The sequence below is a fragment of the Pyrus communis genome, chromosome 7 (assembly GCF_041283825.1).
Source record: "Pyrus communis isolate YQ-2024b chromosome 7, ASM4128382v1, whole genome shotgun sequence".
Lineage (NCBI taxonomy): Eukaryota > Viridiplantae > Streptophyta > Magnoliopsida > Rosales > Rosaceae > Pyrus > Pyrus communis.
In genome coordinates, this window is record NC_142571.1 from 7,065,574 (window position 1) to 7,091,409 (window position 25,836).

The 25,836-nt window shown below is 36.1% G+C and overlaps 1 protein-coding gene, 3 long non-coding RNA genes and 2 pseudogenes across 6 annotated transcripts in view; 4 read left to right on the forward strand and 2 right to left on the reverse strand.

The window, feature by feature from the left end:
* Positions 1–679: 679 nt before the first annotated feature.
* The window catches only part of LOC148695584 (uncharacterized), a 95,207-nt gene continuing 70,050 nt past the window's right edge, over positions 680–25,836 (reverse strand). For 2 of the 3 annotated variants that reach the window (XR_015964744.1, XR_015964747.1), the window contains 2 exons: positions 1,995–2,129; positions 680–1,395 (listed from right to left, as the gene is read on the reverse strand). This is a non-coding gene — a long non-coding RNA (uncharacterized LOC148695584). The remainder of the gene's footprint in view (positions 1,396–1,994; positions 2,130–25,836) is intronic. The other variant, XR_015964745.1, reaches the window with a different exon arrangement.
* Positions 4,115–7,694, forward strand: LOC148695585 (uncharacterized). Its single transcript, XR_015964736.1, has 2 exons — positions 4,115–4,387; positions 7,141–7,694. It is a non-coding gene; the product is annotated as an uncharacterized LOC148695585 (long non-coding RNA).
* Positions 8,899–9,782, forward strand: LOC148695586 (uncharacterized; annotated as a pseudogene).
* On the forward strand, positions 9,786–11,259 carry LOC148695587 (uncharacterized; annotated as a pseudogene).
* LOC148695588 (uncharacterized) lies at positions 16,405–19,259 on the forward strand. The gene is made up of 2 exons (XR_015964735.1): positions 16,405–16,613; positions 16,766–19,259. It is a non-coding gene; the product is annotated as an uncharacterized LOC148695588 (long non-coding RNA).
* LOC148695589 (LRR receptor-like serine/threonine-protein kinase EFR) lies at positions 18,787–22,187 on the reverse strand. The gene is made up of 2 exons (XM_088697843.1): positions 19,306–22,187; positions 18,787–19,163 (listed from the first exon to the last, which is right to left on the reverse strand). Exons 1-2 carry the CDS (start codon positions 22,112–22,114, stop codon positions 18,787–18,789), a joined length of 3,186 nt encoding a protein of 1,061 aa, XP_088553969.1. The 5' UTR covers positions 22,115–22,187.

Below are 25,836 nucleotides of genomic sequence, written 5' to 3' on the forward strand. Positions count from 1 at the left end.
AATGATTTCTTGCGATATGATATCACTAAAACTGTTCTCACCAAGATATAAAAGCCTCAAATTCTAACACACTATTAAACTTGGCAGGATATTGCCTGGAAGTTGTTGCCTTCTAAGCTTAACTCATTTAATTGACTTAAATTTCCGAAAGAGGATGTAAGATTGCCAAAGAGAGAGAGTTCCTACTCGCATTTAATAGATATAACTTGTGAACCTTTCCTACACCCGGGGGAATGTGACCTGATAATTGGTTCTCAGCATCCCCAAAACCTCCAAGTTAGCCAAATTTACAATCTCATTCGGGAAACTTATATTTTATTTTGTGCAAAATGGAAATCATTTATTTATTTTTATTTTTTTATTTCTGAACGGATGGAAATCATTTTTAGAAATTAGATGTGGAAAAACACAGAATTAACAATTTGACGAGTAACATGATGATACTAGAAATCAAGTAAACATAACAAAAGGCATGAATTATTCATGGAAATTGTGAAATCAGAAGAAATTTGTACATGTTACTTGAGTGTTTTGTAGTCATTGGAGTAGCGATAAACTACATCAAACCAACTATCCATAGCACTTACAATAAGTATATTGAAACTGTTTTGATCAGTCAAAATTTTAAAAAATTAATCAAAATTACCAATTATGATTAAGTTTACGGGACTCCATGGAATTCATGTTTAATTGCGGGAGTAGATGCATCCATTTCATTCAAATCAAGAAATACAACGCAATCAAATAACAAAATACCTGAATTCGAAGATAAAGCCAGGGAATATAGAAAACTTCAAGTCTTGAAGAAATGGGAGCATAGCCTTGCTTTTTGCAACAAAATCCCTTTTTTCAGAAAATTACAGGAAGACAAATAAAATTCGAAACAAATTACTTCAATTGAATAGGGAATCTGCAAATTGCTACCACTCAATAATTTTGCAGAAGCGGCAATTATGTTTCATTTCCCTGCAATAACAACAAGTACAATTCTGTAACCGTTCTCCCCACTAACCTAAAAGGCTAAACCCACTTCTTCAATTCCTTCTTATTTGTCAATCATAAACCAAGGGAACCTTATGACATTTAAACCTTAATTATCAATGTACCAAGTATATCGGAAATACATAAATAACGAAATTCCACTAACGAACTAAACAAATGGTCCTTCAATACATCCTTACAGAATCACAACTTACCTTCCAAATTGGACACAATGCAATAAGCAAGAATTGCAATGTTCTGAGACTTTTTCGGATCAAGCACACACCTAATTCAGAAAATTTCCCACAAAATTTGACAAAATGCAATAAACAATAATTAAATATCACTACTTACCTTCCAAAAGCGCAGACTTCATCAATGGTAACATTAGGCCCCCTCAACAAATTTCAAATTCTGCACACCAAATCAATCCCATCCAATGAGCACTAATATAATAAAAAGGCATACAGAGATCCAAAATGTTGAAATTACAATAAAAAATCAAATCATGCTTTAAGGTACCGTTGGGTACATGGGACGGGACGGAACAGAGTGGACAAGGCGTTCCGTCCCACGTTTGGTGCGCTTAAAATGGGTGGAACGAGCTGTTCCACGGAACGAGTTTTGGATGAATTTTCGTTCCACCTCACCCCCCTAGAACGACTCGTTCCACATCCGTGGAACGCAAAATTATAACCTCTCCGTCTCCTTCTTCATCCTCCTTGTTTCCATCCGAGGGCATCTTTGCTCCCGCTCCGTTCCGTTCCGTCCTGTCCCGTCCCGTCTCATTCCGTTTCGTCCTGTCCCGTCTGCATACCAAATGATACCTAAAGAAATGCAACATATTCATGAAAAACTTGATTTTGAGAACAATTCGCTTCATTCATTAGAATCAAAGTAAAGAGATTGAAGACAAAATTTGAAACAAAAACCATAATCGAATTAACTAAATTATATCACTTGAAAAGGATAATCACTAAGAAATAAAACGGATTGAGAAGTACAATCATGACCTACGCCCAACTGCTTCGAGAAGAATAATTGCGTCGATTGCTTAGCTGACAAAAGGGTCTCATCAGGTAATGGCACTCCAGTCAAATCTAAGCCAGCTCCACCAATAGGTACTTCTTCATACTTAAAATCAATCTCTAGTTTATGTAAACATATTCAGTTATACAAATATCCAAATGTTATATAATTACTAATTTCCCAACAAAATTTCTCGATTATACAACACACAGAGCAGCTCAAATTGTTAAACATTAACCCAAAGAAAATATGGGAAAATTAAAAGACTTTTCCTTTTAATTTTCATACCGTTTCTCAGGCACCTGAAATGAAATTGAGAAAAGGAAGAAAACGGAAGCAGAATTAACCATCGATGGAGGGGGCGAGGTTGAGGCCAATGCCATTGCCGGGAAGCAAGGTGATGGGGTAGCGTTTGGAGGGTGAGGCTGCAGAGCAACTGATCTTACCCACTCTGCTTTCATCGACAGCTAAACACAGAAAAAGGAGATAAAAATTAAAAAAATTCTCGTATAAATAAATTTGTAAAAGTGGGAAAATTGGCGGTGAGTACAATTTGTAAAAGGAGCAACTGATCCTACCCACTCTGCTTCAACGATGGATAGCTCACTTGGTTTGCTAAAAATATTGTATAAATAAATTTGAAACCCCTCGTACCTTAAATTGGAATTTCGAAACTGGAAGACGAAGGCAAGACGACGACACGGTACGGTTTGCCGGCGTTCGTACGAAAACATCTCGCCGGAATTAGAAGACCTAGAACCTAGCCGCTTAACACTTGAAATCGATTTGTTGGTTTCGAAGCTTAAGTGTGGGAATTCGCTTTGCTGATTTGAGGGTTTAAGGTTTCGAATATTTTTCTGTTAATTGTGAGCAACAGAGCTAAATGGGACGATGTTTTGCCAGATGAGGCGAAGAGGCGAAGAGGCGGAGGGGAACATTCACTCACTCCAATCCTCCAAGAACCCATAATTTTTTCAATCCTTGGAACCCTGGAAAAATCACCAGAAGATTAATTTCTTTGGTAAAGAATTTTAAAAAATCTAAAGTAGGATAAACTGTTTACCTTCCGTATAGAGGGTTATGGAAAATGCGAGGATGGAGTGGTGGTGCGTCGCGGTTCTCGCGTGTGAGCTAGTCGTCCAATTTGGGTGAACAGGTGGAAAAGCAATTTACTGAGTTGGCTTTTGTTTGATTGAAGAATCTCGTTGAAAGATGAGGAAGCCTATCGAAAATGGAGCACTGGAGCAGGAAGGAAGAGGTGGATTCGTTCGACGGTGTGAAAACAGTCGATGTCGAATTCCAAAAACCACTGAGATACACATGCTAACAAGCGAAATTTCGTTTCGACAACAAAAAAAAAAAAAAAAAAAAAGAAAAAGGGGGGAAATTTCGAAATTTTACTGTGCATATGAAAAACCAAAGAGCAACTTAAAGAATAAAACGGGGGCAATTCCGTCTTTACACTGTGCTTAGGGACAGTGAGTTTTTTGCTGCTGCAATATTACTATTTTGCAAAGATTTGAAAAGAACTTGATTCGTGTCACTTTCACTTAAAAAATGAAGAGAGTTTGAGTGACAAAACGTGAAAATAAAATTGCCTACAAGTTGATGAGTTTTATAAGTCTCTTAGTGTTTATTGTGACATAGGAGTTCAAGGATTTTCTTACATCCGAAGTGTACACTCCATTTGTTTATGTAAATGCATATGTCTATGATATTTTCAAAAGATATGGATGTGAAAATTAATTTGAGACTCGAAATTGACATTAAATTTATACATTGGAACCTATTCACCTCCCTTAAACTAGTACCATCCATCTTTGAAACATAACATATAAGCACTCCATCACCACCTTGTCCTTTCACACCATGGTGCATTTTGCGGATTTCTCAACCGCCAATTCCTTTCTAGCAAGGGACATACAGTAATACATCGCCATGGTTAAGACTCAAGTCAATAAAACAATTATAACTACATAACTTTTTCTTTACGTAATATTGTGTCATTAGCACGGAACGGGACAAACCGACAAAGAGGTTACACCCATGTTCAAACTCATTTCAATTTTCAAGAAAGATGAGAACCCAAAGGAAGAGACAAATAAAACAATCACAAACCCGCCTCTTAAACCCACAGCCTTCTGGGACGTGAACGTTTCTTCGCCTCAGATCCCAGAGGGCTCCGCCAAGGCCGTTCCCGGCGACCCCTTTCCTCTTGACGGTGCTCGAGCCAGCCGAGCCCTCAGGATTCAACAACTCTCTCTTTGGGAAATGGGTTCCCTTTCGGTGCTATATCTTCCTACTCCCCCACTTCTAACAGGGACTTGGGTTCTTTCTCTCTCCAGTCCCTCTTGCTCAGACCAGCTACCTCTAACTGGTACACTGCTTCAACTTCTCTGCATAGCTATTGCCTATTGGGTTTTTCTCAATTTTATTTTTATTTTTCGTTTAATGGATATTCTTTTTCGTTTTACGTGTCCGTGGATTGGTTTGTGGTTTGTATAGTTACTGAGAAAATGATGGGAAATGGGCGTGATTCGTTTGTTGTTTGTTTGGTTGCCGGGAAAGTTTGGAGAGGAGCAATTGAAATTGTTGTTATGGGATGGGAATTGGGTAATTGAAAAAGGTTAGGAAAGATAATTTGTCTCCTGTTCCTGAGAAATGTACCTTTTTTTTTTGTTCTCCAAATTCGTATTTTTGTAAATGATTTTTATATTACTAATTGCGGTTGGAAAACAATTTAGAAATAATAAAATAATATAAATACAGAATCGAAATATTTATATTTTATTATTAAAAAATACTTGCAATACAGAATGAAATTACACAGTAAATACAAAAATTAAAATGATACTAACTTGAATGAATCGAAGATAGAGGCTAGCACAAAAGTTATGTCATTCGAACAGTATTTTCGTTTCACTCTTGTGCTTGTGGTTCAACAACGTCTGCTCGATCAAAATACTACTACCTAATTCTACAACCCGCATTGGATTATAGAATTCTAGCAAATTGCTTTATGCGTTTACTACTCTCTGGAAATTTTGTACAGACGAAAAGGAGGAAGAAAATATGAGCTTTGATGGAACTGAGGACTCCAGTTATATAGGTTCTTTCATACCTCTTCAAACACCTTTTGGATGTATCTAAAGTTATACAACTCTTTCCAAAGAGTTATGTCTATTAATCAGAACGTTTTTAATTAATTTTAATTAAAAACTTAATTCGAAATTAAAATTAATTGATCAGATTAATTTTAATTCTTAGGCCCCAATGCTCAAGGCTCTTGTCTTGATTAATTAATATTAATATTATGGTATAATCATCAAACTTAATTCACACAATTAGTGGCCTAAGCCTCAATCCCTATTCCAAATGGTCCAAAACCTAAATACTAGTAAAAAGGACTAAACCTATAAAGGCCTTTGAAAAAGCGTTGTTTCCTGATGTGGGACAATAGGAGTCTCAAAACTCCTACAATACCCCACATTTTGAGACGATTATTCGGTCATATAGAAACTAAGACACGAGAGTAAACAATAGATGTGACATACATTAGGAGACATGTCGTTTGGATTCGAACCTACCTTAATATATACTTATCAGATTTACTAGATGACGCAGTGAATATAAAATCTTAAACTGTTCATCTCCGCAGTAAACCAAGACAATAAGTGAAACATATGCCACACCAACACATCACAAATTCATACATTTATGTTCCTGCTTTAGAGAATGTAGCCATATAATTCTCGTAAATGCGACCCCACATTTACTCTCATATAAGTGATATTGATTAAGAATAGGCTGCTACTATTCCACTTGATTTACAAGTATCAATATTATTAAACTAATGTATCCTACACCCATCAGCAGTCACCACACTTCTTCTATCATAAGAATGGGTATGTAAGTGTGTTTCTTCTTTGAATCTAACCAAACCAATTTGCCTATTGAACCTAGACCCATGGGATCTCCAATCAACTAGGTTAGGTTTCCATTTGGCAGTTTCATTTTACTCTATTGGCTTTAAACCCATTCCACTTGATGTATGTTTGACTTGCTCTCTAGATAAACTTTTAGTAAGCAGATCTGCAATATTATCTTTTGACTTGACATAGTCAATAGAAATTACACCACTAGAAGCCATTGCTTTATTGTATTATGCCTTCGTCTAATTTGTCTAGACTTCCCATTGTATACATTATTTTTAGCTTGATATTGTGCAGCTGAACTGTCACAGTGTATACATATTGCCGTTATAGGTTTAGGCTATATGGGAACATCTTCCAAAAAGTCTCTTAGCCACTCAGCTTCTCCTCTAGCCTTATCAAGAGCTATAAATTCTGATTCCATCGTTGATCGGGCTATGCACGTTTATTTGGAAGATTTCCAAGATATTGCTGCTCCTCCCAAAGTAAACACATATCCACTTGTGGATTTCGTATCAATACTATCGGATCCAATTCGCATTGGTAAATCCTTCAAGCACAAGAGGATACCTCGTATAATGCAACCCAAGGTCCTTATCTTGATTAATTAATATTAATATTATAGTATAATCATCAAGCCTAATCCACACAATTAGTGGCCCAAGCCTCAATCCCCATTCCAAGTGGTCTAAATCCTAAATGCTAGTAAAAAGGACTAGACCTATATAAAGGCCTTTGAAAAAGTGTTGTTTCCCGATGTGGGACAATAGGAGTCTCAAAACTCCTACAATTGCTAAAGAGCATCTGCTTCTAGGCTTGGTTTGTGCTTTGTTTGATATTTAGGAAGATGTTGGTATATATTGTATAAGCTTTGGGTTATTGGTGATTTACTTGATGTGAGAAAGAGAGATTGAGTGGAAAGCTTGACAGCCGAACAAATCTTGTTTGCCTTGTTCTAGTGGTATAGCACATAAAGCATGAATTTTTGTTGCCTCGTTATTTTACTGATTTGCAAGGCGGTTTTTATGTTTTTCGAGAGCATCAAAGTTTCCTTTGCTTTATCATGTTTATCGGAGCACTGGTTGGGATTATCCAACTTTTCTTTTTATGGGACTTCATTATCGTATCTAATGAATGTACTATGTAAATGCATTGAATTTGTGAAATTACTGATCCAAATGCATTGAGTTTTGGGCAGTTCCTCCTGAAGAAACATTTTTCTTCTGTTAAAGCCGAATTTACTAATGGTGAGATGGAGGTAATCAAAGATGTGGCGAAGCATGCCTTGGACAAGTCACTTTATTCATTTGGATTATGCGCACAGCTTCTTTTGTCTCGGTCATCATCCATAAAGTTGAGCACAGAAGGGAATGGTGAGAAAAAAGGACGCCGCAACAAATTGATGCTCTTTCACAAGGCACACATTTGCTTTCCTAGTTTTGACCTTTAATCAAATTGTTTAAACAGTCAGAATTCATGTTATCTTTTGTTTGCCGGGTTCGTGAAGCGAGTTTGAGTGATTTATGGGTGTAGGTGGATGATATGTTTACTGATTGCAGTTGTTACGTTTAATGTTCTTCCTGGGGTTTGTTCATGCCAGGTTGATCCGTTGTAGTATAATTACTGCGATTTTTTATCTTTCATAGGACAAATTTCTCATATAGGAATTAAAGTTAAACATATGTAATTCCAGGGATGTATCTATATGAGATATTAATCACTTGAACATATACCAGATTCAGTCAGCATGTATAATCTTATAAGTATTATTCCTAATTTCTTAATTGTTGAAAAATAAGGCCTTGTTTGGTCTCTAGGATTGGAATGGAATGGATAAACTACTATATTCAGGTTTAAGATAGAGGTGAATGATTTTTTTATATTGAGGGGCTAGAAGTGGGATAAGACATGATGGAAAATAATCCCCTCTGATCCTTACTAGTGGCGGAGCCAATGCGGGGGCATTGGGCTCCCTTGACCCCAATAGATTTATAAGTTATCCCTTTAAAAAAACTTTAATAAAAAAATATTTGACCCCTTTATTAAACTTTCAATTTTCCAGTCCTGCCCTCTTCTATCAGAAAAGTAACTTTTCCCATGCTATCAAAAAAGTGACTTTTCCTAGAACCCATTTCTCACGCTATCAGAAAAAGTGACTTTTCCCAGAACCCAGCGCACAACAGAACCCAACGATCTCTCTTGTTCTCCAGGTGCATTCTTCCGCCCCAGCAATCTCTCTTGTTCTCCAGATTGCATTCTTCTGGCTCGGCATCCTTCCTCTAGTAAGTTTCTCTAATCTTAAATTTCATTATTTATTTGTTTGAGTTTTTAAATTTGGAGAGGGGAGAATCTGAGTGAAAGAGGGATGGGAAATTTGAAACCATCATAAGAAAAATTGAATCAATTCACTCATGTTAATTCCTTTATTGTAATTCTAAACCAAAATGAAAGATAACAATATAAGATTTTAACATACGATGATGAAGTTGTAGTAGGAAAAAGATAAGGCAATCAAATGGAAAACAAAGGAATAAGACAAATTCAATCACATGTAAAATGAAATCTGAATTGCATAATAGAACGGATTAAGGAAGGAGATTTGGGTATTAGACTTAATATATTTCATAAACAACTAAAAACACTAACCTGAAGGAATCCATAAATTATGCTCAATTGATATAGTACTTGAAGTCAACATGGCATGTAGGAAACTGATTCTACAGAGTGATGCTGCAAATTGATTCTGCAGAGTGATGTTGCAAACTGGTTCTGCAGATTGATGCTACAGAGTGATGCTGCAGATTGATACTGCAAACTGATTCTGCAGATTAATTGTGGGGTTTATCTTAAGGTTTGTGGGGTTTGTATTGGTCTGTGATTATGTGAACTCTGCTTCTGTTAATTTGATCAAATTTATATTATGTTGTTGACTCTTTTTGGTATTATTTAAACAGTTATGGAGAGGTATTTTAAGAGAAAATCAACTGAAGATAACCTCTCACCCTCTACAACGGATATTCCCGAAAGTTCAAATGAAAATAACATAGAAAGTATACTAGCAAATCTTCCAGGAGATCCTGGGCTTCGACTCCGAATATTAGAATATGATCCAAATATTAGAGATCAAGTTCAAAGAGCTTATTTACAAAGGGAATTGGTTCAACCTTGAACCCATCAATTTCCATATACACATTTGCAGGAGTACAACGTTGTTTCAATCCTAAATGGTTCAATGACTTTCCTACTTGGTTGGAGTATAGCATATCCAAAAATGTTGTTTTTTGTCGAAGCTATTATGTCTTCAAGCTAGAGATTCCGGAGCAAGCAGGTAATGACAATTTTACTAGCAAAGGGTTTCGTAATTGGAAGAAAAAATGTCGACTTCGAGTTCATGTTGGAGGTCCTAATAGTGCTCACAACCAAGTTTTACTTCATTGTGAAGCTTTAATGAATCAGAATCAACATATTAAAACAATTGTCCACAAGCAGTCGGATCAAGCACGTATTGATGATTGCACTTGTTTGAATGCATCACTTGATTGCATTCGCTTTTTATTGCGACAAGGTCTTGCTTTTCGCGGTCATGATGAAAGTGAAGATTCAAGCAATTAGGGTAATTTTCTTGAGCTTTTGAAGTTTCTTGCATATCATAATAAGGGTATTAAAGATGTGGTGTTTAAAAATACTCCTGAAAATCTCAAGTTGACATCACCTAAAATTCAAAAAGATCTTGTGTATGCAGCAGCATGTGAAACCACCAATGATATCATGTTTGAAATTGATGATGATGCTTTCTTTGCTGTTTTGGTTGATGAATCGCGTGATATATCAGTCAAGGAGCAAATGGCAATTGTACTTCGCTATGTGAATACCAACGGACAAGTAGTTGAAAGATTTGTGGGCATAAAGGATGTTCCTATTACCACTGTTTTTTCACTTAAGGAGGCAATTGATCAATTCTTCTCTATAAATGGATTAAACATATCTAGATTGCGTGGACAAGGTTATGATGGGGCTAGCAATATGCAAGGTGAGTTTAATGGCCTTAAGACACTTATTTTGAAAGAAAATGAAGGTGTATTTTATATTCATTGCTTTGCACATCAACTTCAACTTGCTCTTGTAGTCGTGACAAAAAAATCATATTCAAATTGGCTCTTTTTTCTGCTTGGTTAATAATGTTGCTACTATTGTTGGAGCATTGTGTAAACGTCAAGACATGGTTAGAGAAAGACAACAAGCCAAAGTTATGGAAGCTATTCAAAATTATGAGCTTCCAAGTGGGCAAGGCTTGAACAAAGAAACTAGTCTTAAACGTGCAAGTGATACACGTTGGGGCTCACACTATGGTACCTTGGTAAGCTTGCTTAATATGTTCTCTTCTGTAATTGAGGTGCTTGAGATGATTGTAGATGATGGTGTAAGTTTTGATCAAAGAGGTGAAGCGGATATTTTGTTGAATCTTTTGCAATCTTTTGATTTTGTCTCTAGTATTTTTCTAATGAAAGAAATATTGGGAATCACAAATGTGTTGCCACATGCATTGCAAAAGAAATATCTTGATATAGTGAGTTCTATGGCTTTAGTAAAAGCATGTAAGCAACTACAAGCAATGAGGGATAATGGATGGGATGCTTGGCTTGATAAAGTTTCTTCTTTTTGTGGCAAGCATGATATTGATATTCCTGATATGAATGATATCTTTGTAGCTCGAGGGAGGTCACGGTGTAGAGTTGAAAATTTGACAAACCTTCATCATTACCATGTTGATCTCTTTATTGATGTTATTGATAAGCAACTTCAAGAGCTGAACAGTTGTTTTAATGAGACAAGTACAGAGTTGCTTCTTTGTGTAGCATGCTTAAGCCCTGATGACTCATTCTCAGGTTTTGACATAGAAAAGTTAGTTCGACTTGCTCAATTTTATCCAAAAGATTTTTCTGATATGTAACTTACACTTCTTGAAGATGAATTGAAGAATTACATTTTTGATATGCGTTTGCATAATGAATTTTCTGCGTCGAAAGGAATTAATAGCCTTGCACAAAAGTTGGTGGAGACAAAGAGGGATAGACAGTATCCCTTGGTGTACTTGCTAGTGAAATTAGCATTGATTTTACCTGTTGCGACTGCTTCAGTTGAAAGAGCTTTTTCGGTGATGAAAATTGTGAAGAATCCATATCGTAATAGGATGGGTGATCAATGGTTGAATGATAGTTTGATTGTGTACATTGAGAAAGAGCTATATGATTCTATTAATAATGATGTTGTAATACGATGTTTCCAAAATATGAGAACACGTCGTGGACAATTATAAATGAAAGTATATCGATTTTTGAAAGCTATTTTTTGACCCCATTGTCTTAAATTCCTGGCTCCGCCACTGATTCTTACCATTTTGGCAGATTGGAATGGAAAACAATCCATCTCCTACCTTTAAGTAGCCCACAATATTTTCATTTCTTTCGTCAAAATACCTTGAGCATAGTGAGTTGTCCATTTCAATCTAATCTTTAGAGACCAAATGAGGCCACAAATTTTCATTTCTTTCCAATCCCTTTCGCTTACTCACTCTCATATTTCATTAAAATATTGTTTTACATATAAGTTTGGGAGTGGTCAAGGCGGAAGGGGATCCTCTTCGGATCCCTTCCTCCTAATCCACCAAATCAGGGGATCCGTGACATTGAAATTTGATCCAACGGCTGAAGTTATTATAACTTTTAAAGTGGGTTCCTGTTTGTAGCCGTTGGATCAAATTTCAATGGCACGGATTCCCTGATTTGGTGGATTAGGAGGAAGGGATCCGAAGAGGATCCCCTTCCGCCTCGACCACTCCCAAACTTATATGTAAAACAATATTTTAATGAAATATGAGTGTGAGTGAGCGAAAGGGATTTCCAAGCAACACAGGGGTCTTCTCAGCAATCCCCACTGTAAGTATGACTGAACTTAGCCTCAAATTCTTTTCTGCATTCGTGTGGATGATGATTGCAATGTTGATGAATGGATGACTGATGAATGCATATTTTTGTATCTTTATTGTTTCGTTTATAGAAGAGTAAGGTTTATGTCCCCCTTCTTTTTCATGTATTTTTTATTCTTCTTTCTTGTATTACGAGGAGCTAGGTTTATGTTTCCCTGACTAGGTGTAATTTATTTTTTGTTATTAATAAAATTTCCCTCATACAGTTGAAGTTTTCTGAAAAAATAAAATAAAATAAAATAAAAAAGCAATAAACTACTATGGAACGCTTCCCATTTTCAACTAGGGATAAAACTCTCAACATAGAGCAGGAATTCCAACATAGACTTGAAATTTGTTGAATACTTTCCACAACTTTGCCTTTTAATTTTGGCTTTTTAACCAAAATAGTTACTGAGATTTGCATAACATATCATTTTGGTCCCTGAGATTTCAAATCAATAGAAGTGGTCCCTGAGATTGTCCACCATCCATCATTTTGGTCATTCCGTTAAAAATTCCGTTAAGTGTCCCAGAGCTCTTGGCCGGAAGTTGGGGCAATTTTGAAAGCTTCATAACTCAATCGTTTGTTAACCAAATTTGACCCATAATATATCAAAATGAAGATAGGAAAGTGTAGAGTAAGATTATATCTATTTGGAAGCCCAATAGTTGCCGGAGATGGCCGGAGAAGAGCCTCAAAGTTGACTGATCCGAGGGAAAACTGGAAAACTCACCGGAAACTAGGTGAACTTTAAACGTTCATAACTTCTTCAATACTCAACGAAATCAAGTGATTCAAAAACGAAAATCATACTTCTTGATGAGAGGAAGAGAATGATACCTTTTTTTTTTTTTTTTATGGCTAACTAACCGTGGTTTGGCCCAAAAATGGCTCAAAAGTGGCTAACTTGAGGCCAAGATAGCCAATTTTGAGCCTTTTCCGGCCAAACCATGGCGGTTTAGCCATTAAAAAAGGTACCATTCTCTTTGTCTCATCGAGAAGTACGATTTTTGTTTTTTTTAATTACTTGATTTCGTTGAGTATTGAAGAAGTTATGAACCTTTAAAGTTTACTCAGTTTCAGGCAAGTTTTCTAGTTTTCCCTCAGACCAGTCAACTTTGAGGCTATTTTCCGACCATCTCCGGAAACCAATGGGCTTCCAAATAGGTATAATCTTATTCTACACTTTCCTATCTTCATTTTGATATATTATGGGTTGAATTTGGTTAAGAAACAATTGAGTTACGAAGTTTTCAAAATTCCCCAAACTTCCAATCAAGAGCTCCAGGACACTTAACAGAATTTTTAACGGAATGACCAAAATGATGAATGGTGGACAATCTCAGGGACCACTTCTATTGATTTGAAATCTCAAGGACCAAAGTGATGTGTTATGAGTGGTGATATTCCCACCCTGGTGTCTTATTTCCCCACCCACCATTTAATGAAAATGTTAATAACATATTTATCATTTTAAAAGAAGACTCTTAAACCTATATTTAATTTAGTACTAAAATTTTGAAAAAACAAAAAATAATTTAAAATAATAAATAAATAATGGTGGGTGGGGTGTGATATCTTGGTGGAAAGAGGTTGGGAAAGATTTGGGTTAGAATGGATGGAAAGGTTGGAGGAAGGAATGGGCGTGTGCTAGATGAAGGCGAGAAACTTCAATGGAGAAAAAAGAGAATTGGGTGTGAGATTTGCGGTTTTGACAAAAAAGGAGGAAGAAGAGTGGTTTGGGGATCCGTGATCTCTGCAGGGCGATGTTAGGTGTGAAGGAGATGATGAATGTCTAGGTCTTAGGTCTTGCATTTTCTTTCTTCTTCTTTTTTCTATTTTTATTTATTTATTTATTTATGATATTATTTAAAGATATATTAGAGTTATTTAAAAAAAAATATATTATGGTTTTGGGAATAATGGTGGGTGGGGAAATAACATTTTACTTTTTTAAATTTCTATGGTAGGTGGGATTATCATGTGGGTGGAAAAATAAGACACTGGGGTGAGTCTAGTATCACTCTTTTTAATTATTTTAGAGTGTTCGTTTTGTAATGTTTGGCAAAGCCAGAATGTCATTGTTCAAGCATAATTCGATGCAAATAAGTTTGTTTGGTAAGCATTGATCAGCTAGCCATTTCTACTGCATTTTTTATCCAACAAATACGAGAACTCTTTCACATAACATCAATACTCTTACATGCTATACCACATATTAACAATAAGCTTCTATTCACATATACCATTTGCTCGAAGTTTGTTTCTGATCCGACACATATGTGCCACAGCATCACATGTGCTCAATCTTTCTCTAGGCAACTCCGCTGAGCAAGCAACACCAATTTCTAAAACAGAGATTAAACTTTCTATGATTAGGACGCGATTCCTTGCCCTCCCCTCATTAGGATGATTGCTCTCTTGAACAAGATCTGGATCCAAAACCTCTTCCACTTGCTCAGTCAGAGCTACCTTCACAAAGCTATAAATGTTTGAAGTTTCCTGAAGCATGTCGTCGGTCGGTCTTTTTCTTGCAAATATTTCCAACAGGAGGATGCCAAAGCTGTACACATCACCTTGTGTCCATACTTCATGTCCCATGCCATATTCTGCATTCCACAATTCAAAACATTAGATTCTAATTTTCTAGTGAAGTGCTAAAAGCCCATTTCATGTTTGAAAAATTTATAATAAATACTGCACAATTTTAAAATACTAGCTAGGAAAAAACATAAACTACTAAGTGTATTTACTTGGAGGAGCAAAACCAATAGTTCCCTTGATCCCTAAAGAACTTGATTTATTTCCCGAAGAATTTTCAGCAGCTTTTGGTAGGAACCTCACCAACCCGAAGTCACCTACATATGCATCCGATTACTTTTCTAAACATCCTAATGGTCGCGAATCATTAAGACACATAGACAGTTTAAACACAATAATTAATAATTTAAAGCATGCATGCATAATATCATAAGCAATTAAATAAAGATTACATATTCATGCTAAGGCTCAAGGCATCGCCCTAGCCAAAGAATTAGTTATGAACAATTATAAAACAAAATATTATTAAGAACATGGATGGAAAACACCTTGTAGGTAAAAAGTCTAAACTTCTCCAGAAATAATGTGTTTGTAACGCTAATGGTTTAAAAGCCTTATTTATACTACTACAAAATAAAATCCTACCTAGAAAATGTCTTAGAATAAAGGGAGTTTTAACGAAAAGCCCGCGGTACTATTCACTTTAACGAAAAACCACTTTTTTGCACTAAAAAGTCAATCCTGGTACTATTCACTTTACCCTTTATTTTGTCCTTATCATTAAAACTCAAAATTTTCAAGCCATTTTCATTAGGTTTCTCAGAAAATTAGACTTTTGATCGTCCAAATCAACTCTAATTTGGTCCCAAAAGGTCTCTTTTGAAAGCTTAAGTCGTCTCCATCAAATCCCAAAAGGAATCTTCCTCAAAATATTCCATCTTGACCTCTAAAATACCCAAAACGTTCAAAAACATAAATATAAGAAAGCTGCATGCTGAGCCTTCTTTTCTTCATTACAATCAAATGGCTTGGTAGAAAAATCTGGAATTTTGAACAATCATCTTGAAAGACTCACAAACATCCTTCAATTAGAATCACTATAAAATTCATCTGTTTGATCACTTTTTGCTCAAGAGGAAGTTGCACGCCCTACATTGAAAATACATAATAATGTATCAAAATTATACCAAAATAACCAATAAATTATAACTAAGAATAGAGTAAAATATATAGTATAATATAGACTCATCAAATACCCCAAAACTTAACTTTTTGCCTGTCCTCAAGCAAAACAAAAGTCAAAAACAAAAAGTAAAAACTAACAAACCTTTAACAAAACTTGACTAAGACAATTTTCACCTTTAAGTTGGAATCCATAAAAAATGTTAAAATTGGAACATCTTTTCAAAAGTTCCAACCCATACCACGACAAAGTCTAAGCCATTTAGAATTAATTAGAAAAGAACTCATGAGCTTCCTTTAGTGTAAAGTGAACCAACATGATTAAAGAGACTCAACTAAAACTCTTACCACTCATCCTTTTTATTTAATACTTACTAACTTCAAACATAACCTTTTTTTTCTTTCTTCTTTTCGATTTTTCAATTTTTTTTTATAAAATAACAAAAGAAACAGAAACAAAAATAAAATAACAAAGACAAAAGAAAATAAACTAGGAAAATAGAAATAGAAAATAAAAGAAAATATAAAATAACAAAGGAAACAGAAACAGAAATAAAAGAAAAGACCAGGAAACTGACACACCTGAGATTCGAAATGCTGTCCTGATGACAAGAAACAGAGGCGCTGGAAAATATTGGAAAAAGAAGCAAAATTTCAGTGCTCTGGAGAGCTGAACCCGTGACAGGAAGCATGAACAAAGGCCCATTTTAGCGACCAAAGGCCCATTTCCTCGTCCCCTAACTAGCGCCGTTTGAGAACATCTCTCTCTTACTACCCACGAGGCCAGAGCCGTGAAAGTTATCTCCTTCATTTCCTCTCTCTTCATTTCTCATGGAATTGAAACCCTAGCTTCTATTTTCAACCCAGAACGTCAAAACATGAATCCATCTCCATCTCTGTCAAAAACGGAACCTAGCCATGGCGATCTTTGGTTCTAGCCCAGATCGTCACCATCGTGCATTCCTCTGCGAAACCCCAGGTAAAGAGCTCTCATTCTCTCTGCGATTATGGTCTCCACTTGGCGATATCTGAAATAAAAATGCATCCAACCATTTTTCCCTTTCGTTTTCATGACCGAAGGTCAAATAAAAACGAAATTCTGACTCATGCATGTATGTTTTCTGTATCTAGACTTGGGGATCCGAGTAAGGCCAGGGGGAATAGGAACTGCAAGGAGCAATGGCTCACACATGGAGCTGCCGTACACACAGCAAAGATGGCTGCTAGACCTCGGATCTACAAAATGAAAGGTAAATCAAATCCCTCCACTATGTTAAAATTAAGCATGGTTTAATATCTCTGAAAATCATACGGATTTGTGAAATGTTTCTGTCATTCATGCATTCATAGACCTAAAATTTCGTCAATGCTCAAGTAATTTTCTGTGTGCTTGCATGCCTCCATGTGAGAAATATTGAGCAACAAAAACTGTGCATGATACTGGATCTGTGACATGGCTTTGATGAATGTCCACCTCTGTGATTAGGGATGGGCAAATACCCATCGGTTATGGGTAACCACGGTTCTCCGCCCATTTAAATTTCACGGTTACGGTTATGGGTAACCGTTTAGATAAATAAACGATTATAGATATAACCGTTTACCCGCAAAATTTAAATGGGTGGTTATGGGTATTAATCGCGGTTACCCGTTTATTTTATATATGTAAAATTAACACAAACCATGTTCCCTATCGGACAAAACTTAGACGGGTGAAAAAGGAAATTATGACAAACTATGACAAATTTTTCTTTTTTAATTTTCAAGTTGTAACTTTCTCTTAATGTATGAAAAAGGAGTAAATGGTTTTATTGTATATGAAAATTTTGTGACAAATTATGACAGCTATATTCCAGATTGTGTATACACACTGTAAAAATTTGTCACATATACACACGATCACATATATTCCAGATTCTTGAATTACAAACTGTAAAAATTTGACACAAATTTTGTATACAGAAGATATGCGACTTGTGACATATACACCCGATTGAATCTGTAAAAATTTTGAATCTGTAAAAGTTTAATTACAATTTCAGGACAAATTTTTAAAGCGTGTATTTGTGACAAATTACTTTCTCTCAAGTTGCATACACACGATTCAAATCATTCAAATCGTTTATTTTATATATTATTAGAAAAAGAAAATTATGACAAATTTTTCTTTTTAAATTTTCAAGTTGTTAAAAAACACGTAGATGCGTTAAAAAAGAGTAAATGGTTAAAAAGAAAGGATAAACGGGTTAAAAAATGATAAATGGGTAAACGGGTACTAAACGGTTACGGTTACGGTTAAATGGGTACGCGGTTATGAGTATGTTTAATCGTTTATAAACAATTATGGGTATGGGTATAACTGTTTAGGCAATTACCCAATGGGTAAACGGTTATGCGGGTATGAGAATAAACGGTTATGGATAAATAACCGTAGTTACCCACTCGCCATAACCGTTGCCCATCCCTATCTGTGATGCCTGGACCATCCCAAAACTTATATGTAAAACAATATTTTAATGAAATATGAGAGCGAGCGAGCGAAAGATAAATGTTGATGAATGGATGACTGAACTCAGCCTCAAATTCTTTTCTGCATTCGTGTAGATGATGAATGCTCAAATAAATGTTGATGAATGCATATTTTTGTATCATTATTGTTTCATTTATAGAAGAGTAAGGTTTATGTCCTCCTTCTCTTTCATGTATTTTTCATTCTTTTTTCTTGTATTACGAGGAGTTAGGTTTATGTTACTTACTTTATGTTATTAATAAAATTCTCCTCGTACCGTCAAGGTTTTCTGAAAAAATAAAATAAAAAAAGCAATAAACTACTATATAACGCTTCCCATTTTCAACCAGGGATAAACCTCTCAACATAGAGCAGGAATTCCAATATAGGTTTGAAATTTGATGAATACTTTCCACAACTTTGTTTTTTAATTTTTATTTGTAATTCTTTCAGAGTGTTCGTCCTGTAATGTTTGGCAAAGCCAGAATGTCATTGTTCAAGCATAATTCGATGCAAATAAGTTTGTTTGGCAAGCATTGATCAACTAGCCATTTGCACTGCATTTTTTATCTAACAAATACGGGAACGCTTTCACATAACATCAATACTATTACATGTTATACCACATATTAACAATAAGCTTCTATTCGCATATACCATTTGCTTGAAGTTTGTTTCTGATCCGACACATATGTGCCACAGCATCACAGATGTTCAGTCTTTCTCTAGGCAACTCCGCTGAGCAAGCAACACCAATTTCTAGAACAGAGATTAAACTTTCTATGATTAGGACGCGATTGCTTGCCCTCCCCTCATTAGGATGATTGCTCTCTTGAACAAGAACGGGATCCAAAACCTCTTCCACTTGCTCAGGCAGAGCTGCCTTCACAAAGCTATAAAGGTTTGAAGTTCCTTGAAACATGTCATCGGTCGGTCTTTTACCTGTAAATATTTCCAACAGGAGGATGCCAAAGCTGTACACATCACCTTGTGTCCACACTTCATGTCCCATGCCATATTCTGCATTCCACAATTCAAAACGTTAGATTCTAATTTTCTAGTGAAATGCTAAAAGCTCATTTCATGTTTGAAAATTTTAAAATAAATACTGCACAATTTTAAAATACTAGCTAGGGAAAAATAAACCACCAAGTGTATTTACCTGGAGGAGCATAACCAATAGTTCCCTTGATCCCTAAAGAGCTTGATTGATTTCCCGAAGAATTTTCAGCAGCTTTTGGTAGGAACCTCACCAACCCGAAGTCACCTACATGTGCAACCATGTCCTCATTGAGAAGAATATTGCTGGGTTTGAGGTCGCAATGAACTATTGGCGTCTCACAATGATGATGGAGATAATCCAATGCCGTAGCAACATCAATAACAATATTCAACCTCTGAGAAATTGTTAAGCTCCTTGGCCTCTCATTTGTCTCACCAATTGTATGAATTGGATACAGCCATTCCTCCAAGCTCCCGTTAACCATGAACTCATAAATTAAGGCCTTGAAGTCGTGACCGCGATAATCAAAACCAGAACATGCTGAGAGTACCTTGACAAGATTACGGTGTCTAATATTTCTGAAAGCCTCGCACTCAGCAATAAAACTTTTGTAAGCTCCGCGACGAACGAGGTTGAGTACTTTGATGGCAACTGTAGTTTCACCTTGCTCAAATACTCCTTTATAAACGGACCCAAAACTGCCCATACCGACCAAGTTGGTTGAGGAGAATCCATTTGTTGCCTTTAGAAGACTTTGGTAAGACACCTGGGGAAATTTGTCCGAAAATTTGTCCGAATCACTTGCAGGTTGACCCTTTTTGTCCCTCCGTGAGCAATAAAGGTACAAAAAGGTTAGTGCAAAAATGACTCCAAGAATCCCACAAACGAGGGAGAGAACCAGTTTCATGGTTAAGCTCAATCCTTTCTTTTTTGCATGCTGGAGTTTGCACTTTGGCAAATGAAACTCAGGTATGCCCCCACAAAGCTTGCTATTTCCTTCAACTGATGTCGCCGTTGCATTCTTGAACACTCCTTTGATCGGCAACATGCCCTCAAAATTGTTATAAGATAGATTGAGAGATTCCAAAAATACAAAACGTTCTAAGAATTCTGGAATGGTGCCTGACAAGTTGTTGTGAGAAAGATACAATTCTGAAAGACCTCTTAGTGAACTCAAAGTTGATGGAATTGTCCCATTGAAGAAATTTCCATGCATGTCTAGGTACTCTAATTTTATACAACTAACAAGACTAGCCGGAATTTTACCGAATAACATGTTATCAGAGATATCTAAATACTCTAGATTTATTAAAATTCCTATGTTCTCTGGCAGGGAGCCTATAAACTGATTTTGTCCTAAACTCAAATTATACAAGTTCAGCAGACCAAAGATTTCTTGCGATATGATACCGCTGAAATTGTTGGCACCAAGATGTAAGATCCTCAAATTCTGACACTCTGCTAAACTCGGCGGGATATTGCCTTGAAGTTTGTTGCCTGCTAAGCTTAACACATTTAATTGACTTAAATTTCTGAAAGAGGATGGAAGATTGCCACAGAGAGAGTTCCCATTAAAAGCTAATTCATATAACTTGTGCAGCTTTCCCAGACCAGGGGGAATGTGACCTGAAATTTGGTTCTCGTCCATCCCCAAAAGCTCTAAGTTAGCCAGATTTACAATCTCATTCGGGATACTTCCTAATATTTTATTTTGAGCTACAATGAAGATTTGAAGAGAAGTAGACAGGTTTCCTATGCACTGAGGTAACGTGCCCCAAAAATTGTTGGTAAACATTTGGAGAACTTCTAAATGGGTGGCGTTGGTCAAATCGCAGAGAAAGGTCAAGTCATCAATTCCCCCACTTCCGAGATGGTTGTCAGCAAGGATTAACCACTCAAGCTTATGCAAATTCGTCAATGGAGGGACTTTTCCATGCAGGTGGTTACCTCCGATCCCCAATCTAAATAGATTTGAGGCATTTGATAATGAAACAGGAATAGATCCACTGAATTGGTTATTGGAAATAAAAAAATTTTGGAGACTCGGAAAGACCATACCTAAGTTTGAGGGTAGACTCCCTTGGATTTCATTTACTTCCATAGAAAGGAGTGTGAGAGAAGAGAGATTAAAGATTGAGGGAGGAAGCATACCCGAAAAGCTATTTAGGTCGAAAGCAAGAAAGCTAAGATTGGTCATTCGGCGAAAAATATCCGGGACAGTGCCACTCAAATTATTAGAAGTTGCGGAGAACACTTCAATAGATGATAAATTGCTAAAAGAAGTAGGGACTCCCCCTGTAAAGTGGTTATCGTGGATGGCAAAAACTCTTAACTTTGACAAGAGGCCAAGCTCCTTTGGAATCTTTCCCATCAGCACATTGGAACCAACATGGAGCGTGAGGAGCTGAGAGCAAGGCGACAAGTTAGTGGGAATTTCTCCACTCAGTGAATTGTTGTTTAACCATAGGTGTTGCAATCTGTGCAAGCGGTTGAATTCTGGAGGAATTTCATGGCCTAAGCTGTTGTTCTGGAGACCAATGACTCTCAAAAAAGTCAAGTTCCCAATATGCGGCGATATAGATCCTGCAAGTTTGAAGGACCGCAGGCTCAACCTTGTGACCCTCTTATGACGACGACCACATGTAACGCCATGCCAAGAGCAAAAGTGGATGGTTTCATTCCATGAAGTCAGGACTTCAAAAGGGTCATGAGTTATGCTAGCTTTGATTTCAAGCAAAGCGAGTCTATCTGTCTCATTTCCCGGAAGGGCGAAACAAGGAAGGCAAGAGTGAAGAATGAAGGCATGCATAAAAAAGGATGACAAAAACACTGCAGAAATGGAGTTGTAAAACCCCATCCCCATGACGATGATATTTGTTTTGTGCGAAAGTAGAAATGGAGTTGTAAAAAAGTTGAGCTGTATTGATTGTTTGTCTAGCAGCTTTAGCAGCATCCAATTTATAATCATAATCAGAGTGCTCTGTACGTAGTGGATTAGCCACCCCAATCGCTATCGTACTCGATGAGGGATGTCCTGACAAAAAAAATATATCTTTTTCTCTTAATTTGATGAATAAATTCAATATAAATATAATTTTGTGAACTAATATTAGGAATGTTCACTTTTTGAAGTCATTGTATTCATTCTTTTAACTTAAAACAAACTCACGAGTTATAAGTTGAGTGAAATTATAACATCATATGATCGTGTTCGAATAAATAAAAAATTGCCCGTTCCTGTTCATATCGATAGTACGCCAATAAAACAATAGTTAGCTTTGGTATTGTATAATGACAATTCCTAATTTTGGTGTATTATCGTGTCATTTGTTTATGCCAGCAAGTAACGTTCGTCCTCACTCCTCTAGTTCCAGATTGGGCGCATGCTTGCGTCTTGTGAATGGATTGAGGATATACACAAAAGAATAGGTAATGGGAACTTAGGTATGAGCAAGGCTGAGATCGAATAAGAAACTACTTTATGTGGAAGACATGACACCTCATTTGACTATGACTAGTTGTAAAATCATTGTAGCTAGTTATGGTGTGGAAAAGCTGAATAAGTCTTCGTCATGATCTTCATTCAAAGATTTATGCCTGAAGCATGGGTCATCATGTGGTGGTTGAAAAAGATCCAACTGAACCACCTGAAATCTAATTCTTTATGTTTCTTCGAGCAACTCGTATAGGGAAAGAAAGACACATGTGGCTATCAAAGTCTGAAATACTAGTAAATAATAACATAACCAACTTCCGTAAATAGCCAAACGAGGCATGCCCAAGTCGCCAATGCCTTAACTAAATCTTCTAAATCTTGTCACGATTCCCACTGCGTACTTGATTCACTCTGCTAGGAGCCACATTGTCGACATAATACAACCCCCTTCTCTTAGACCATCTCCAATCCTGGGCTAAATGCTATTTTTTAGGTTTTATTCTCCCCCCAAATCCAACCCAATTCATGCTAAATGTGTGGGCTAAAAGCTAAACAAAAGCCAGATTTAGCCCATGATTAGTGGGGCTGGCCCACCATATATATGTATTTTATTTAGTTTTATATTTATAAATTCATTGAATCCAACGGTTAAGATCTAATTTGATGAAATTCAACAGTAAAAAAAATATTTAACGGTTCAAATTTAAATGTAACGGCTAAATTAATTAAAAAAAATCTTTTATGTGTTTCATATTTTTTCATAGCGTTTAACGAGTTTCATGGTGTCTGTTTGTGATTTTTCAATATTTATCAGAATCTAAATATTTTTAGGTTAAAATGTTCATAAAATTAAATTATGATAGTCTACATAATTTTTTCTTTTAAAAAAGTTACTTTAAGAAAAAAAAATTAGCCTAAATTCATTATTTAATAATCTGAGGCTAAAAATTTAGGCCAGAAGTAGTGGAGCAGAAAAACTGTTTCTGGACTAAAAATTTTAGGTTTTAGCCCAAAGGTTGGTACCTTTTAAAAAATGTACTAGAAACATTAGTACGATATAACCTAATCGATCGATCGGTAATTTGACTAACTAATAAAAGATGATTTGATAATTCTGGAAGAAGCAAGGTATTATGTAAGGATAAAGATGGGGTGAGTGCAATTGGACCAGGCTCTGTTACTGAGATTATAGTTCCATTGGCAGTGACGACACTCTCTTTTGGAGGATAAATCATGGATGAAAGAGAGACTCGTCATGCGTCATGTAGTCACGATCTCTAGAAGCAATTTAAACTCTTCCCGAATTTCCTGAATTATCCCGATCAACAGAGAGAGATACTTGATCAAAAAAAGACAATATTGTCTTTCTCCCATGGTTGCAGTAGGCTTAGGTAGTTAGGTTTAAGATTTTCAGTGTCAATTGCCAAGAACAAGCCACACGACAAGAATTAGGATTATTGTGCTACTGAAAGTTGATGGAATTGTCCCATGGAAGAAATTTCCATGCATGTCTAGGTACTCTAATTTTATACAACTAACTACACTTTGCTGGAATTTCACTGAATAACATGTTTTCAAAGATATCTATATGCTCAAGATTTATTAAAATTCTTACATCCATTGGTAGGGAGCCAAGAAAATGATCTTGAGGTAAACTAAATATATACAAGTTCAACAGACCAATAATTTCTTGTGATATGATACCGCTAAAACTGTTCTCACCAAGATATAAGAGCCTCAAATTCTGACACTCTATTAAACTGGGCAGGATATTGCCTGGAAGTTGTTGCCTTTTAAGCTTAACTCATTTAATTGACTTAAATTTCCGAAAGAGGATGTAAGATTGCCAAAGAGAGAGAGTTCCTACTCAAATTTAATAGATATAACTTGTGAAGCTTTCCTACACCAGGGGGAATGTGACCTGATAATTGGTTCTCAGCATCCCCAAAACCTCCAAGCTAGCCAAATTTACAATCTCATTCGGGATACTTCCTAATATTTTATTTTGTGCAATATGGAATATTTGAAGAGAAGAAGACAGGTTTCCTAAGCATTGAGGTAACGTGCCCCCAAACTTGTCGGTAAACATTTCGAGAAATTCTTGACCCAAAAAAAAAAAAAAAAAATCATTTCGAGAAATTCTAAATGGGCGGCATTAGGGATTGGCAAATACTCATTGGTTATGAGTAATCGCGGTTACCCGCCTATTTAAATTAAACGGTTACGGTTATAAATAACTGTTTAGATAAATAAACGGTTATGGGTATAACCGTCTACCTGCGAAATTTAAATGGGCGGTTATGAGCATTAACCGTGGTTATAAACAGGTAACTGTTTACCCATTTATTTTATATATGTAAAATTAACACAAATCATGTTCTCGATCCAATAATACTTAGCACCCAATAAATTAGCAAGGAATTCATCGGTCCTTCTCTCAATAACACTACTACAGGAATGATGATTTTCATCATCAAGGAATTCGCCAAATTAATTTAAATTCCTTGCGAGTAACCATGAAATTGACAGAAATGCTTTGACAGAAATGCCTTCTAAACAATTTGTGTAACCCAATAATGCTTACCAAATATTAAATTTACCTTCATTGGTAACAGTTAAAAATATCGTCCTTAAACTATTATTTCAATTATTAGAATTGTATAAGGACTTAAAAAATTAAAATACGGAAATGTATGATGAATGTACCTATAACGGTGTTTAATTATTAAAAAAAAGAAAATTATGAATTTTTTTTTTTAATTTTCAAGTTGTTAAAAAACATGTAGACGGGGTATGGGTATAACCGTTTAGGCAATTACCCAACCAGTAAATGGTTATGCACGTATGAGCATAAACAGTTATGAATAAATAACCGCGGTTACTCGCCCACCATAACCGTTGCCCACCGTGGCATTGCTCAAATCACAGAGAAAGGTCGAGTCATCAATTCCCCCACTTTTGAGATGGTTGTTAGCAAGGATTAACCACTCAAGCTTATGCAAATCTGTCAAAGGAGGGACCTTTTCACGCGATGATGGTGGGTGATTTGGTCCTGCGTGTAGGATGAGTCCCCTTAACTTTATATGGTTGTTGATTTGTAGATCTTTTACGTGTGATTCACTAATTGGGTCTCATGTGAGGGAGCGTGTTGAAATGTCCTACGTTGACCTTATCAATGACAAAAGAAGAGTTTAAGTATCATTACCCCATTCTAACTAACACCGAAGTTTTTTATGATAAAGTCCAACAACTGA